Source organism: Cnephaeus nilssonii, assembly GCF_951640355.1.
Source record: "Cnephaeus nilssonii genome assembly, chromosome: 22".
NCBI lineage: Eukaryota > Metazoa > Chordata > Mammalia > Chiroptera > Vespertilionidae > Cnephaeus > Cnephaeus nilssonii.
The window spans coordinates 9,407,158-9,424,141 of NC_137093.1; the positions used below are offsets into that span (position 1 = coordinate 9,407,158).

Consider the following 16,984-nt stretch of genomic DNA (forward strand, 5'->3'; position numbering starts at 1 on the left):
CCCAGCTCAGCCAGAGGAGCCTCATGGCAGGGCAGCTGTGGCTCCCCAGCATACAGGCTCCAGAAAGTCCTGTTACCCACAATTCTCCCCACTCGTGGTCTCGTTCATGGTCTGCCCATCAAACTCTTCCCAGACTCCTCCTGGGCCACTCGCCACGTGTGGCCCTGCTTCTAATCATCTCTGACTTTCTCTGACGTAGTGGGGCCCTCATTGCCAGGGTAACCGGGAGTGGATTATGGGCTGGAATCTTGACCTTTAACCCACTTAGTTGGATTCTTGCTCTGTTCCAGGTTCATCTCCCTTCGGGGTAAGAGGTCACACCCTTCCACCTTCCGTCCTCCTTCTCCTTCCTTTGCTGATCTCTTCTGAAGTCTGTCTGGGCTACACATTTTCTCTGGAACTTTTGACTTTCTAACTCAATTCCTTTTGTTTATTGTTAGCCTTCTTTTGGTGGTTGTTTGGCAAAAATACTTGATGAATGGTGCTATGTGCCTCGCGCCAGCAGGACCACCGCGTCTGGCTGTCCTTCTAGGGATGCTATGATGATCTGGGAGGTGACAGTCTGCCCCCAGCTGCATGTCATCGAATGGTCTCCTCCATCCGTCATCTCTGCCCAAACCATTTGTTTCATCAGAAGTTTGCAAAATGGTGGCTTCTAATGTGTCATCCCTTTCACATATAGTAAATATACACTGAGTGGCCAGATTATTATGATCTCTGAACGCATAATAATCTGGCCACTCAGTGTATATCCTATATAATAAAATGCTAATATGCAAATTGTCCCCTTGACCAGGAGTTCGACCAGCAGGCAGGCCAGCCAACCGCCCATGTCCCCTCCCTGGCCAGGCTGGCCGGACCCCACCCATGCACGAATTCATGCACCGGACCTCTAATATATATATATATATATATATATATATATATATATACACACTGAGTGGCCAGATTATTATGCGTTCAGAGATCATAATAATCTGGCTCCTCAGTGTAATTCTCCTGTTCAAACTTGTTTCCCTTAACAGTCATGTCTGTTTTTTCCCCCCTGAAATACACTTTGTGCAAGAAAGGCTGGGTTTAAAGATTTTCTCTTCATTGCTGATAGTTGCCAATTTTTTTTTTTTTGAAAAAAGGGTTGGTGCCCTTGTTACTTCTCATGAGGACCAATAATAACACGTTTCTTTCTTTTGTTTTTCTACCTCACCTTTCCTGATCGCTGTGAAGTCTTTCTTGTCTTTGCTCTCGAGGAACTTCAGTGTCTACTGAATGCCGAGAAGACACTGGCAGGAAAGACGGATGGGCCCCTCCCTGCCTTTGAGGTGCCTGGGGAAGTCACTTGGCGCGTGGCTGTAAGTGGCCCTTCGTTTTTAAGGGTAACGAGGTGTGTTCTAGTCCCTCTGGGTCACCTTCGCCCTGTGAGGAGGGGCCAGTGTCTGAGAGTTCCCTCTCTGTGTATCTGGGGCAAGTTTGTGCATCTTGAAGGGAATGGTACCTCGTTGTAGACTGAGCAGATGTCAACTCAGAGTGGTCATTCTTTCATTCTTTAACCGCAAGTCATAGCTGTTTTCTTTGTCTTTTTCTAGGCGGGAGCAGTGGTGCATTCTAAAACCAACTCTCGGACACCAACGGGGTGCCCCACAATTCAGTTCAATCCTGACCCTCCCGGAGTTAGTGCAGACCCCACAGTTCAAGGGCAAGGTCCCAGCAAGACTGTCCACACTTCACCGCTTCAGATGCCCGTCACAAGTGGGGTCCCCAGACCACTTGTACTTCTGTCTAACTTGACTCCAAATTCAAGTCCAGTAATTCACCAGAATGACTCATAGAACTCAGGAAAGCATTCTACCTGCAGGCACCATCTTATGGTCAAGGGCACAGAGGAATAGCCAGGTGAAGAGGCACATAGCGGCTGAGGTCTGGAAGGGTCTTGGGCAAAGAGCTTCTGCCCTGTGGAGCCGGGATGTGCCATCTTCTCAACACATCGATGTGCTTACCGACCAGGAAGCTCCTCAAGCTGGTCGTCCAGCGTTTTTATTGGGGTTTCATTAAAGAGGCATGATTGATTAAATCCTTGGCCACATGCTTGAGCTCCCTCTCCAACCCTCTCTTCTCTTGGGAGTTCAATCTTCTAATCACAAGCTTGGCGTTTCTGGCTTGATCTTTCTGGCATGGCCAGCCCCTCCCTTGAAATGTAAGAGCCCAGGCCTCATTAGCATAAACTCATGGCTGGCTGGCAGGGGCTCATTATGAATACAAGACACTCCTATAGGAAATTGCAAGGGTTTTTGAAACTCTGTGCTAGGAACTGGGGATAAAGACCAGACATGTTCTTTTTTGTTTTGTTTTTAATCCTCACCCAAGGATATTCTTCCCACTGATTTCTAGAAAGAGCGGAAGGGAGGGAGGAGGGGGAGAGAGAGAGAAACATTGAAGTGAGAGAAACACGTCGATTGGTTGCCTCCCACACATTGGTTGGCCTGGGGGTGCGGAACCTGCAACGGAGGTACATGCCCTTGACTGGGAACCGAACCCACGACCCGTCGGTCTGAGGGCCTACGCTCTAACCACTGAGCAAACTGGCCAGGGCCAGCCATTTTCTTTTACTGCATGACAGTTGGCATATGTGAGAGTAAAAAGACTTTCAGAGGATACATATGAGGCTAAAACACTTGGACCTTCAGGTATCTTTGAAGGAAAAGCCAGAGGGTAAAGCCTTTAGATTTGGCCAGAAGACGCTCCTGGGAGGGGGACTAAAGGTAGGCTCAGAGGGAGGAGGCGGGAGATAACTATATTTCCACGGTTGTAATCCGAGGCTTAGGAGAGTGTGAAGGTCTTAAAAGAGGCTGATGTGCTCCTGGCTTAGGAGGCCTTCGATCAGCAGGCACAGGTGGGGTTTGCGTCCAGAGGGAGGTGGGTGAGGGGGGAGGTTATGAAAGCGGGGTCACTGGCTTCTGGGAACCAAGGGGCAGGTCAAGGGCTCCACTCTCAGAAGACGGAGAGAATCCTCTTCCAAAACTTGAAGGAAAAGGAAGGAGCGAATGGGAAAAATACGGATGAGAGCAAATATCTTTAATAAAGCAGGCCACTCACGGAGTGAGAGCCCAGCAAGGCGAGAGTTTACGAGACTTTCTGAGAAGCACATGGCAGTCTTGATGAGAAGAGGCGTCCGAGAAACCAGGGAAGGAGCCGGAAGCGGGGGGGGGGGGGGGGGGTGGCGGGGGAGGAAGGGATCTGGGATACGCGTTTACACAGTGAACTGATTCTTCAGGAGCAATTGTCAGGTGACCTCCAGAAGTTTCTCCTAGCATTTTCAGTCTAGGATTCCACGATTTCTGTATGAGAACATCTCATTGACAACAGGACGGACAGCAGCCCCACAACTTCCTGGAGTCTGCACTGTCTAGAACGAAAGAAAGAGATATGTGAGAAAAATGCGTGTTCTAAGCATTAAAAACCCCTTGGTTAAAAGGGTCAGGAAAAAAAAAAAGGAGAAGGAAGTGTCTCTGAGAGGGTAAAATATCATCAGGGATGATTTTGGGGTGCTTGTTGATAGCACAGATCTTGCTCACTAAAGGTGACCCTGGAGTGGAGTCGGGGGGGGGGGGGCTTTCATAGCAGGCGATTTTGCCCCCACAGGACATGAGGCGATGTCTTGAGACATTTTTAACGGTCACAACTGGGTGGCATCAAGTGGGTGGAGATGGGATGCTGCTCAGCGCCCTATAGTGCACAGGACAGCCCCTGCGATAAGAATTACCTGGCTGCCTGGCCCAACGTGTCCCTCGTGCTGAGGCTGAGAAACCCTGCTTTGAAGGGACCTTGAGCAAGGTCCCGGCGGGAGAGCCAGGCGTACCTGGTGGCAGGTGTCCTGGTCAGAGGGGCACCATGAGCCGGTGTGGCAGACTCCTGGTTGCTGACCTAATCCCACCCGTGGCCCCCCTGCCCCCCCCCCCCCTTTTTGGAGTCACTTTTAAGTAACAGATGCCACGTGACCATTCTGGGCACTGACATGAAGAGAACTTGCTGGACGAGGCTTCTGAGAAGATGCCCCGAGTCGGTACCTTTCCCTTCCCGTCCTTCCTGCCTGGACCGTGAACCTGCCACCTGGAGGCACGGAGGCCCTGTCCGGAGACATCGTCACATCTGGGGGGTAGGGACCAGGGATGCCGCTCAGCATCCTACACGGCCCAGGACAGCCCCCACCACAAAGAACGATCCAGCCCGAAATGCAAATAGTGCCGCAGCGGAGAAACGGCTCACGGTGGGAGCACGGTGGAGCTGTTAGGAGAGTCCGGGGTTCCCTGCTTTAGGATTTCTTATCATGGGAAGAAACACAAACAAACAAACATTGCTTAAGCCCTTTGGGTGATCTGTCGTTTGTGGCTGAATAAATTCCAAGTTGCGAGAGCAGGAGAAGCTCTTTGATCGAAGCCCGGCACAGAGCAATCCCCAGACAACACAGCCTTGAGGCTATTCTTACTGGCACTTCCCACGATGGGACGGGACCGCCCGTTCCATCCTTGAAGCAGAGAGAGGAGGACAGCCATTCGGCAGCTTCGTTCGCCAGACGATGCCAGCACCAGCGGTTCCCTCCGCCCACGTCGCCAGTAGGATCGGCCGGGTCCAAGATCACAGGCCTGCACGAGGGGTTAGATGCGTTAGGGCAGTGGTCGGCAAACTCATTAGTCAACAGAGCGGCAAACCGTGGCTCGCGAGCCGCAGTTTGCCGACCACTGCGTTAGGGGCATGCTTCTTAAAGGAGTCAGTGGTCTCAGAGTTGGGGACCCATTCTCCTCTCAGCAATAAAACAATGTGTCTTTATTACTTTATTACTATCAATAATTCACGTGTACTAAAACTGTGCAAAGTAATTTTCAGGAATCCTATCTAATAAAAGAGTAACATGCAGATTGACCATCACTCCAACACACAAGATGGCTGCCCCCATGTGGACACAAGATGGCCACCACAAGATGGCCAGCAGGGGAGGGCAGTTGGGAGGCACCCGGCCTGCAACGGAGGGAAGTTGGAGGCGATCAACCCTGCAGGGGAGGGCAGTTAGGGGTGACTGGGCCAGCAGAGGAGGGAAGTTGGGGGCAAACAGGCTGGCAGGGGAGCAGTTAGGCATCAATCAGGCTGGCAGCGGAGTGGTTAGGGGGTGATCAGGCTGGCAGGCAGAAGCAGTTAGGGGCAATCAGGAAGGCAGGCAGGCGAGCAGTTGGGAGCCAGCAGTCCTGGATTGTGATAGGGATGTCTGAGGGGTCCCAGATTGGAGAGGGTACAGGCTGGGCTGAGGGACACCACCCCCCTCCGTGCACGAATTTCGTGCACCGGGCCTCTAGTTAAATAATAATTGTCGAAAATGTTTTGAAAGCTACTAATTATTATACACATGAAGGCATCATACAAACATCTCCTCCATGCCAGGCCAACTGAACGATGATGCATAATTATAACCCAATAGAATGTTGCTAAGTTGGCCACCCCCATGGTAGGCAACCCAGGGCATCTTGTTCTCTCTTTCTTCTTCCCTAGACTCTCTCCATACTCCTTCCTTTTCTCCCATTTCCTTTTCTTTTGCTTCCGCTGTGTTTGTCCCTGGCTGGTGACTCTGAGCAGATGAACTGAGATGCCTTCTTATCCTGGAAGGATCAAGGTTTTGTGGGATGCGGTCCTGAAAGGGTAGGTGAAACCTGACAGTAACAAGCCTGTAGGATCCTCAGCCTGTGAATGACACTGTTAGTGCTCAGGAACACACTCGCTCCCCTCGTAGGCCTGCTAACCAATCCCTTTTCCTTGTGACCGAGAAAGATGGATGCCACACAGGGGCCTGGGGCCTGGAGCCTGGGGCCTCCTCCTGTCCATGCTGGGTGACATTTCCTCCCGCCTCCCGGGGGCTTATCTCTGCAGGAGGTTCTGTTGGTTGGCACCGCCCCCCCCCCCCCCAATTTCGCGGAGAACCCAGTTCGAGGAGGTAGGGTTGGAGGGAATCAGGTTAAGAAAAGGGGAGGGGAGGGTTCGGCGCACCTGGGTTTCTGGAGCTGGCTCAGCAGGAAGTTCCTCACAGTCTCATTCTCGAAGTTGTAGTTGACCGTCCAGAAGACACAGAGCTGCTGATACCGGGTGACCAGCTCCAGGACCGTGCGGAAACCTTGGGCGGTGTCAAAACTCGTGGCCCCACTGCCCTGCTCCCAGGCGTAGATGGTGAGCAGCTCCAAGGCGTACTTGGGGGGCAGCGACCCCTTTTTCTTCAGTCTCCTTTCACACTGAAGGGAGAGGGAGATCGTCAGATGATGCTGGCCGAGGCAGGGAGGCGCACTGTACATTAAGGAGCCATGGCAGGGCAGCGAGTCCGGGAGTGGCCTGGGCAGGTGTGAGCAGGCTGTGTAGGTGGGAGTGGCCTGGGCAGGTGTGAGCAGGCTGTGTGGTGGGAGTGGCCTGGGCAGGTGTGAGCAGGCTGTGTGGGTGGGAGTGGCCTGGGCAGGTGTGAGCAGGCTGTGTGGGTGGGAGTGGCCTGGGCAGGTGTGAGCAGGCTGTGTGGGTAGGAGTGGCCTGGGGAGGTGTGAGCAGGCTGTGTGGGTGGGAGTGGCCTGGGGAGGTGTGAGCAGGCTGTGTGGTGGGAGTGGCCTGGGGAGGTGTGAGCAGGCTGTGTGGGTGGGAGTGGCCTGGGGAGGTGTGAGCGGGCTGTGTGGTGGGAGTGGCCTGGGAAGTGTGAGCAGGCTGTGTGGGTGGGAGTGGCCTGGGGAGGTGTGAGCAGGCTGTGTGGTGGGAGTGGCCTGGGGAGGTGTGAGCAGGCTGTGTGGGTGGGAGTGGCCTGGGCAGGTGTGAGCAGGCTGTGTGGTGGGAGTGGCCTGGGGAGGTGTGAGCAGGCTGTGTGGGTGGGAGTGGCCTGGGCAGGTGTGAGCAGGCTGTGTGGGTGGGAGTGGCCTGGGCAGGTGTGAGCAGGCTGTGTGGGTGGGAGTGGCCTGGGGAGGTGTGAGCAGGATATATAGTGGGAGTGGCCTGGGGAGGTGTGAGCAGGCTGTGTGGTGGGAGTGGCCTGGGGAGGTGTGAGCAGGCTGTGTGGGTGGGAGTGGCCTGGGCAGGTGTGAGCAGGCTGTGTGGGTGGGAGTGGCCTGGGGAGGTGTGAGCAGGATATATAGTGGTAGTGGCCTGGGGAGGTGTGAGCAGGCTGTGTGGGTAGGAGTGGCCTGGGCAGGTGTGAGCAGGCTGTGTGGGTGGGAGTGGCCTGGGCAGGTGTGAACAGTGCAGGTCTGCAGACATTCACTTAGCCTCTCCCAGGCAGCACGCGGAGGCTGCTCTGTTGTGATTTGACCATCTATGACTTCCTAGAGCTGTGGTCGGCAAACTGCGGCTCTTTGGCCCCTTGAGTGTGGCTCTTCCACAAAATACCACGGCCTGGGCAAGTCTATTTTGAAGAAGTGGCGTTAGAAGAAGTTTAAGTTTAAAAAATTTGGCTCTCAAAAGAAATTTCAATCGTTGTACTGTTGATATTTTGGCTCTGTTGACTAATGAGTTTGCCGATCACTGTCCTAGAGTTATACTGTGGCAACCTCATGCTGAAACCCCACCGCGTGCTAATGATGGGGCCGGGCATTTTGCCAATGCCATTCCTAACCTTCCCAGCCACCCCACAAAGCAGGCGTGGCGATTCCGCGTTTAGATGAAGCCACGAAGCTTCGGAAGTGAGTGACCTGCTCCAGGTCAGCCTGTAGCCTCAGCCCTCGGAGCACCCTGCGGCTGGCGGGGTGTGGAGGGATCTCTCTAATGTTCTGCGCTGGGAGCACAGAGCTCAGGCTTCAGCTCAGGTTTCGGGGAGCCGGACACAGGAAGGAGACAGTTTAGCAGGAACGGATATAGTGCTGGGCGCCTGCTGTCGAAAAATACTCAGAAAGTACCCTGTCTGCAAGACGTGATAAAAGAGAAGGCAGGCCCTGGCCGGTGTGGCTCAGTGGATAGAGCGTCGGCCCGTGGACTGAAGGGTCCCAGGTTCGAGTCCGGTCAAGGGCACATGCCTGGGTTGTGGGCTCCATCCCCAGAAAGGGGCATGTGCAGGAGGCAGCCAATCAATGATTCTTTCTCATTATTGATGTTTCTATCTATCTCTCCCTCTCCCTCCCTCTCTGAAATCAATAAAAAATATATTTAAAAATAAGCGAAGGCGGGCTAACCAATCTTGTAGAAAATGCAGCCCCTGGGACCACCTGTAGCTTCCACCTGCCTCCAGGAGATGGCACCAGTGTCTGTTAGTTAGGGGCTCGGAGCAGCAGGAAAGCTGGGCTGGCACCTTGGAGGCATGCAAGCCCATGGCATCTGCCCTGCAGGCAGGGCCACTGGCACCCTGCAGGACGCTTCGGGTGGCAGAGCAAGGGCCAAGGAAACCCCAGGCAGCAGCTTTGATGGTAGGAGGAGCTCTCCACCCAGCCCGACTCCATGGGGTTACTGAGGGGGGTCCCTCCACAAAGGTCCCCAGGGTGAAGGCGGCTGGGCCCGGCCTGGCAGAGTGTGGGCGCACGGGGACGGGGTAAGTGCTGGCTTCGCCGTCCCATGCAGACCTGCTTGTACCAGTGCTTCACCAGGCGAAGCAGATCCTTCAGCTTGGTGGGCCGGCAGCTGACGAAGTCTCGCTGCAGCTCGGTGAAGCAGGCAGAAAACTCGCCCCCCGGGGTGTCGGGGTGCTGCTGGTACTGAGCGATGAGCTTGGTGTAGACTCTCCAGAGAGGTCCCAGCTTCTCTACGTGGGGGAGAGAGAATGACACGATGCCTCAATCTACAGAGACAGGAAGTAACAGTTTCAAAACATGCTTGACAACTGTAATTCAATTCTGGGAACCCAGTTTGAATTCTGTTAGTGTACCTGTAAGAGCATCTCTGGAGTAATGACACTACAAATGATGTGGTTTGTATCTTTACTAGTGGTATTATTATTTTTATTTTTTTATTTTTGGTTAACCCTCTCGCCAGGACACTTTCCCATTGGTTTTTAGAGGAGTGGAAGGGAGCGGGAGGGGCAGAGAGAGAATATCATTGATGTGAAAGAGCCACATCGACTGGTTGCCTCCCGCACGTGCCCCGACTGGGGGCACGGAGCGAACCCACAACCCAGATACGTGCCCTTGACTGGGAATCGAACCTACGACTCTTTGGTACTCGGATCGACGCTCTAACCACTGAGCCATGCCGGCCAGGGCTCCTTGGGTTCTTTTAATACCCCGTTATGTTTCTGTCACCCATGAATGGAATTTGTAAGGGACTTTCCTTGTTGTTCGTGTTAATCCTCAGCCTAGGATATTTTTCCATTGCTGTTTCAATCTCTCTCTCCCTCTCCCTTCCTCTCTGAAATCAAATCAAACACACACACACACACACACACACACACACACACACACATATAAAATAAAGAAAAATAAGGAAATGTAAGGTATACTCAGTTCTCCCTTATCTCCAGGGGACACGCTCTAAGAGGCCTCTATACTATGTACTTCCTGTACATATAGAACTCTGCATATCTGAGTGACCAGCAGCACCACTCTTGGGCTCTGGAGACATTCTGCAGTAGAATAGGGTGACATGGACATAGCACTGCGATACAGCGCGTGGTCTGATCATCCAGATGGCGGCTAAGGCCTACCGGGCGGGGAGCATAGACAGCGCGACACGGGGGACAAGGGGAGGAGTCACATCCTAGGCCGAATGGAGCAGCATTTCATCACGCAAATCCGAATGGCATGCGATTTAAAACTGATGAGATGCTTACTTCTGGAATTTTCCACTTAATATTTTCCAACCATGGTTGATCATGGGGAACCGAAACTGGGGAAGGCAAAACCATGGATGTGGGGGTGGAGGGGGCTACTTATCCAGGGTGTTGCCGCCATTACTCATGCCACCTGGGGGGCCCTGGCCCCATGACCCATTACTGAGTCTCGTGGCTTTCTCTCCACCCCCCTCCCACCAGCATTCCAGATCCTCCCTCCTCCTGGAGCGAAGGCGTGGGGGTCTCACCCAGCGCATTGAATGCCGGCAGCACATCCATGTCAACAGGCCCGTGGAGATGTTTGGATTTCAGAGAGAAGCTCAGCACCCTGGGAGCCTCCCACTTGGAGATCTCAAACGTCACTTCCAGGTCCTGCTCGGCCGCGAGCTGCTGGTAGGCTTCCAGCTGCTGTTTGATCTCCTTGATGACGTCGTACCGCTCAGCTCTTTGGGAGGGGAAGCTGGTCAGCGAGTCCACGAACACCACGAGGTCGGCGTCAGAGCCGGTCTTGAGGGCGGTGCCTTTGCCGGACGACCCTGCCTAGCGAGGACAGGCAGGTTGAGACCCAGCGAGAGCCCTTCCCACCCTGGGCTCCCACCGGTGGGACTGAGGAATGAGAGTCCAAGTTGGGGTCCAGTGAGGGCTGAGTCCCCAGCAGGCTGTTTGCTTTTTCACACCAATAGAACGATGGGGTTCCGAAGGCGGCAATTCTCACACCCTTTGAGGTGCTTATGAAGACTCCCGGGTTGGTTATAAACCACCCACGTCTCAAGTCAACGCCCTCACCACATCTCCTGACCTAAACCGTACTTCGCGTTCAATTCCTGTGACCTGAAAGAAATCCACTGGATGCAGTCATGGTGTTGACATTTGTCATCTGTTCCCTGATTCATTGCTTTCTCCTGCAATCCGGGCATCGTTGGGTGAATATTCATAATTTAGATACCGGGTTTGGCAAACTTTTGATAAGGGGTTTCTCCACTTCCTCCTTCATGCCTTTTCCCCACCCCACGCCCTTTCCTTTCTCAACAACTCTGTGAAAATGTAAAAACGAGTCTGAGCTCCCGGGCCCTGGTTGGACAGCCCCTGGGGAGCTGCCAGGCCCGTTCTATGTCGAGGGGCTCTGTCTGCAGGCCTGATGGGCTTCTCCGAGGGTCAGTGGGGGAGATGTAAGAAACATGCCTCTGATTCATCTCCACAGAAAAGAAACAGCATGTGGCCAGGCGGTTACTGAATTTCCCCAGAGCACACAGGATGTGGGGGGTGGGGAGAGGGTATGAGAGCTGTGCTCAAGGCTGAGAGCACATTTCCCAGGAAGATTCCCCTACACAAAGGGAGGTGGAGGCGGCTAGGAAGGCCTCAGGCCAATATTGTAAGTGGCCCAATGGGAGACAGCAGGACGTAGGCGGCGTCTTAGGAAACAGGTGACCAAATAGTACTCAGCCAATGAGGAACCGGAGGAGGGACTGAATACATAGGCTGTGTTCCCTGCCCCACGTGTGTTCCTGTACCACGGGTGCCCCTTTAGGAGAGTTATTAAAAGTATCCTTTTTGCCACGTTTCTGTTTCCCAGGCTGTCATTTGAAATTCGGACAGGTGAGCCATTTCTCACGGAGAAGCCAGCTGCCTCACGAAGGACCCTCCCAATGCCGCCATGGGCTGGGCTTGTGCTGGGCACCAACCTTCATCCCCATTGCCCTGGCTGCTCCTAGAAAGCTCATTCCGTGGTGTGTGTGTGTGTGTGTGTGTGTGTGTGTGTGTGTGTGTGTTAAAAAGAGATTAAGGGGGAGGGAGAGAGAGATAGAAACATCAATGATGAGAGAGAGTCATTGATCGGCTGCCTCCTGCATGCCCCACACTGGGGATTGATCCTGCAACCCCGGGCATGTGCCCTGACCAGGAATCGAACCCTGACCTCCTGGTGTATAGGTCGGCTCAAACACTGAGCCACGCTGGTCGGGCTCATTCCATTTTTGTAGAGAAAAGGACTCCTTTTACCCACAGGGAGTAAATGCCTGGCTATGCGGGTGAGGGCTGAGAGGAGAATATTCTGTTTCCTGTATCCAGATCTTCAATTAACCCCTGTTCCAGCCCAATTCATTCAGGCAGACAGAGGGAAGAGTGTCAACCCCCGGCCTCCGGGTCACGGACAAGCGTGATCCGATCCACGGAATCGCTAGCTCAGCTGATGGGAGGAACCAGGCCCCAGTCACTGAAGCAAGAAAGAGGTCACTCTGGTTCATTCCACACCAAGCTTAGAATCTCCCGTGGTTTGACTGGTGGCCCGGCAAAGGTAAGTCTGCGGGGATGCGATCTGATTTGGAAAAAGGGTCCCTGTAGATTTAACTAAAGCGGGGATCTGCGGGCCCTAAATCCCATGACAAGTGTCCTTAAGAGAAGAGAAGGGAAGAGGACGCACAGAGAGGAGACGGTGACGGGAAGAGGGGGGCAGAGGCCTGAGTGAAGCAGCTACAAGCCCAGGACCGCCCCGGATGCCGGCAGCCCCAGGAAGCTTGCAGAGTCAAAAGTATGTTGTTGCCCTGACTGGTGTGGCTCAGTGGATAGAGCGTCAGCCTGTGGACTCAAGGGTCCCAGGTTCGATTCTGGTCAAGGGCATGTACCTTGGTTGCGGGCACATCCCCAGTAGGGGGTGTGCAGGAGGCAGCTGATCGATGTTTCTTACTCTCTATCCCTCTCCCTTCCTCTCTGTGAAAAATCAATAAAATATATATATTTTTAAAAAGTATGTTGTTAATGACATAAGCAGTCCCTCGGCACCACCCCCACCCCCACCCCCACCCGGAGAATCAGCGTCCTGGTTGCTGCCCTCCCCAGCTGCCCTTCCTCATCCCTGGCCTCTGCTGGGGGGGCAGCGCCAGCCACTGCTTAGCAAATTGCCTGTGACCCCGTGGAGACAGGCCGTGCTCACCTTGATGGGCTTCTGAACCTTCGTGGCTGAGTGCTGGAAGCAGATTTCTTTCAGGAACTTCGAGATGAAGCCAACCGCTGTCTGGATCTGAATTTTGACAGTTTTCGTGGGCTGGAGAAAGTCCTTGATGAATTTATCCAGATGGTGGCCTGGGGTCTCGTGGAGCGGTGCTGGCTGGGGGCGGGGGAGGGTGGAAGGACCCTGCTGTGAGCGGCCCCCTGCCAGCTGGCCCCAGGCTTTCTTCCCGTCTCTCCCTCCTGCTCTCCAACCCGGTATCTTTGTCGTCCTTACTTCTTATAGTGACACTAGAGGCCCGGTGCACGAAAATTCATGCACTGGGGGGTGGGGGGGGTGGTCCTCAGCCCGCCTGCGCCCTCTTGCAGTCCAGGAGCCCATGGGGGATGTCCAACTGACAGTGTGGGGAGTGGGCCTAAGCCACAGTCTGGCCTCCCTTTGTGGGAGGCAACAGGCGGGCCGAGCGAGCCAGTCACCGCCCCCCACCCCCATTGCTGTCCCCTCCCTCTGCTCGCTGGCACCTGGTGCCACCCGCTCACAGGCCCCGTCCCCCACCGACCGGTTGTTCTGCCATTCGGTTGATTTGCATATTAGGCTTTTATTATATAGGATATCCCAGGGACATAGTTGAGTTTAGGGCGTACCCAGAAACGACACTCTCCCCTAGTTGAGAACTGAATCCTTCTCCCCAGGGGTCCTTCATGCCCCCCTCCCCCCCCCCCCCCCGTCTCCACACTGTTTCCAGCTGTGGCATCGCCAGTCACTTTTCAGCGTCCCCTCCCTCTGTTCCTCCCTTCCTTTCCTATGTCCTGTGGCTATGACAGATTTCTGAGGGGCATACTCATTTCTTTTCCCAGGTTCTATCGGCTTCTGTGAAACATGCAGGGACCCGGGGACCGGTTCCCAGGGCTGCCGTGACAAATTACAACGGGGCGGCGTAAAGCGACGCAAGTTCGTTCTCTCACAACCCGGAGACTAGAGATCCTAAAGGAAAGCGTGGGCAGGCCGTGCCCTCTCTGATGCCCCCGGGGAGGCCCTGTCTGGCCTCTTCTGGCTTCTGGTGGACCAGTCGCCCCTTGGCCGGTACGCGCGTCACTCTGACCCCTGCCTCTGCACGCACATGACCTTCTCCCCTCTGTGTGTGTGTCTCTGTGTGTCTTCTTTTTGTTGTAGTTGTTCATCCTCACCCCTGGATATTTTCCCATTGATTTTTAGAGAGAGTGGAAGGAGAGGGGAGAGACAGAGAGAGAGAAACATCCATGTGAGAGAGACCCATCGATCGGTTGCCTCCCTCACGTGCTCCACCGGGACCGGGGATTGAGCTTGCAACCCAGGTACGTGCCCTTGGCTGGAATCGAACCTGGGTCTCTTCAGTCGGCAGGCCGACACTCTATCCACTGAGCCACACCGGCCAGGGCTCTGTGTATCTTCTTGTGAGGACACTGGTTATTGGAGTCAGGTCCCATGCAAGTCTCAACTAATGATACACACACCCCCCCCACTGTCCCACCAAGTGTGGGCAGCGCTAACCACTGGGCACCTAGGTGAAGGGCATCTATGGGAGGGCACTGAGGTGGAGTGCACTGACCATTTCTGCAGCTTTTCTATCCATTTGAAAGTTTTAAGAATAAAATGTTGGAAGGAACATGTTTTAAAAAGCTGTCTTAGGAGTCTAGGAGCAAAGACCAGGGGTCTGGTGAAAGCAGGGGGGGGGGGGGGGGGAGGAAGGGGACGGGTTGCAGGTACAGGGGTGACCGCTCAGAGGGTCCCGATCCTTCTGCATCCAACTAGGGGTTTCCTGTTCACAGGGAGCTTCACCTCTGGGGCCTCAGTCCATTTACATCTCTGTTTACCTCCCAGACCTTTGCTCAACTGGCCCTCAAGTTTCTGTGCAGATAGAACACTAACGCTGCCTCCCTGCATTTGGGCATAAAGGGGTCCTGTTCTGGGACAGGTGGCATTTCGTTGACTTCTCTGGCCTCACTGAAGGGTTTGTGTCCCCTCGCCCCGCCCTGCGACCCCAAGGAACGCTTTACGGAGTCAGCAGTCTAACCCCGGAAGGTGCTCATGGGACTGCCCTTCTCTGATAAGCCTGGGCGTGCAGGGGGAGTCTGTGTTTATAGATTTGCTTCTCCTTTGGGGGGTGGAAGGGGCAAAGTGAATGTCTCGGGTTCAAAGCCGGCCCCTCAGATAGTTCTCCTGTCTCCAGCCCCACTGCTCCCTCTGGCCCTGCACGCTTGCCCGAACGGCGCTCACAGCCTGTCCGGGCACCCACAGGGGTGAGAGTCGCCCACTTCCCTTGGGCTCTGCTCCATTTCCTCCGCCACCACCTTCCCACCTGCAGAAATGAATCCCAATCTCTACCTGCAGGTGCCCTCCCCCTTTGCTTCTTGTTCCATTTGAACTTGACCATCGTTTTCTTGGAAGGGGATTGAAGTATGTCCCCTCAAAACATATGCTGAAGTCCTAATCGATGAACGTGAACTTATCTGGAAATAGGGTCATTGCAAGAGGCCATCGAGTTAGATGAGGTCATTCGGGTGGGCCCTAATCCAATTCGCCCTGGGTCCTAATAAGAAGAGGAGAGAGGCGCCGAGGCAGACAGCGTGGAGGGAAGACCTTGTGAAGACACAGAAGGGAGGGCCATGAGACCATGGAGGCAGAGATTGGAGTGATGCTGCCACAAGCCAAGGATTGCTGACAACCACCGAGTCCGGGAGAGGCATGGAGATTCCTCCTCTAGAGGCTTCAGCGGGAGCACAGCCCTGCCGACACCTTGAACTTGGACTTCTAATCCTCAGGACGGTGACAGCATACATTTCTGTTGCTTCAAGCCGCCCAGGGCAGGGGACTTGGCTACAGCAGCTCTAGGAAACCGCCACATGGTGATCTCCAGGAAGACTGCAGCCTGGGTGTGTGTGTGTGGGGGGGGGGGGGGTGGAGCCCTCCCTGAAGCATGACAGGAGCTATATGTGGAACGCCCTCTCACCAGAACATTCCAAGATGGTCCAGGTGACTCTCTCAGGCTGGGACAAGATAACCAGTCTTCAGCTTCTTCTTTTAGCAGTTGCCAGCACGTCTTATCTTTGCTCACCATATTGGTGGGGTCAGTTGGATCCAAGATTACTGGCCTATGAATTCCATTAGATTACATATATATATATATATATAAAAATCAGTTGGGCTGCTTGTGGGAAGAGAAATCAGTTTTAGGGAGAGGCCTAGTCTGGGCTTCTGGTAACTCCTGGGGTTTCTCTCAGTTGCTGAGGTGCTTTGTCTGCGATGCCCAGCCTCTCTGGTCCTGTGTTCTCTGGTCGACAGAGAGAGGCGTTCCATTAATAATGTAATAAGACGGCCTCTACCTGCGGACCTTTCTTCTCTCTTAGCCTCTTCCTTCTGTAAAGGGAAATACCTCGCAAGGGTTTGTCTGGGGCACAGAATGTGATGATGGTTTGTAAGGTGAAAGCAGGGGTCAGGGTCCCTCCCTCGGACAGACCTTCTCCTTGCTTCCCTGCCCAGTGCTGCGGGCATCCGTGTGGCGCACCCCCGGCTGGAAAGGACAGGGGTGAGCGCTCATTCTAAAGGGGTACAGCCTGGCATGCCGATGGGGAGGGAAAGAGAGAGGGCCCTGGAGGAGGGTGGTACCTTGATGATCGGATCTGGCCCAGCATGACGTTCCGGACGGTCTCATCCTCCAAGTTGTAGTTGACCGTCCAATAGACACACAGCTTCTCCTGCTGCTCGATGAGCCCTAGGACAGTTCTGAGGCCTTGAACGATATCAAAGTCTTCCTCTCCACACCCCTCTTCCCAGGCATAGACGGTAAGCAGCTCTAGAGCATATGAGGGTGGCAGGGATCGATGCTCCGACCGTTTCTGGCACTGCGGGAGAAGAATGGGGCAGCAGCCAATTTAGAGACCCAGTTCTTCCCATGTCAGGGCTCTGAAATCAAGAAACCAGATTGGCCGGTGTGGCTCAGTGGTTGAACGTCAACCCATGAATTAGGAGGTCACAGTTCAATTTCCGGACAGGGCACAGACCCTGGTTTCAGGCTCGGTCACTGGGTGGGGTGTGTGCGGGAGGCATCCAATTGGTGTTTCTCTCTCTCTCCCTCTCGCTCTCCCTTCCTTTCTCTCTAAAATCAATAAAAACATATTTAAAAATAAATCTTAAGTCAAACCATTGTAAGTCAAGGCCCGTCTGTATTTGGCAGTATTTCCTAAAATTAAATGTTACTGTTCCTCATTGTGGACACACATATGCACACATATATGCCATGTGTA

At 54.1% G+C, this 16,984-nt stretch overlaps 1 protein-coding gene across 1 annotated transcript in view; it reads right to left on the bottom strand.

The window, feature by feature from the left end:
• Positions 1-2,439: 2,439 nt before the first annotated feature.
• LOC307094264 (2'-5'-oligoadenylate synthase 3-like) overlaps positions 2,440-16,984 on the bottom strand; it is a 42,947-nt gene continuing 28,402 nt past the window's right edge. The window contains exons 19-26 of the mRNA XM_079762944.1: positions 16,347-16,582; positions 15,691-15,832; positions 12,687-12,860; positions 10,006-10,297; positions 8,556-8,734; positions 6,028-6,266; positions 4,481-4,637; positions 2,440-3,400 (exon numbers count right to left, since the gene is read on the bottom strand). Coding sequence (XP_079619070.1) covers positions 3,311-3,400; positions 4,481-4,637; positions 6,028-6,266; positions 8,556-8,734; positions 10,006-10,297; positions 12,687-12,860; positions 15,691-15,832; positions 16,347-16,582 — 1,509 coding nt within the window. The 3' untranslated portion in view covers positions 2,440-3,310. The remainder of the gene's footprint in view (positions 3,401-4,480; positions 4,638-6,027; positions 6,267-8,555; positions 8,735-10,005; positions 10,298-12,686; positions 12,861-15,690; positions 15,833-16,346; positions 16,583-16,984) is intronic.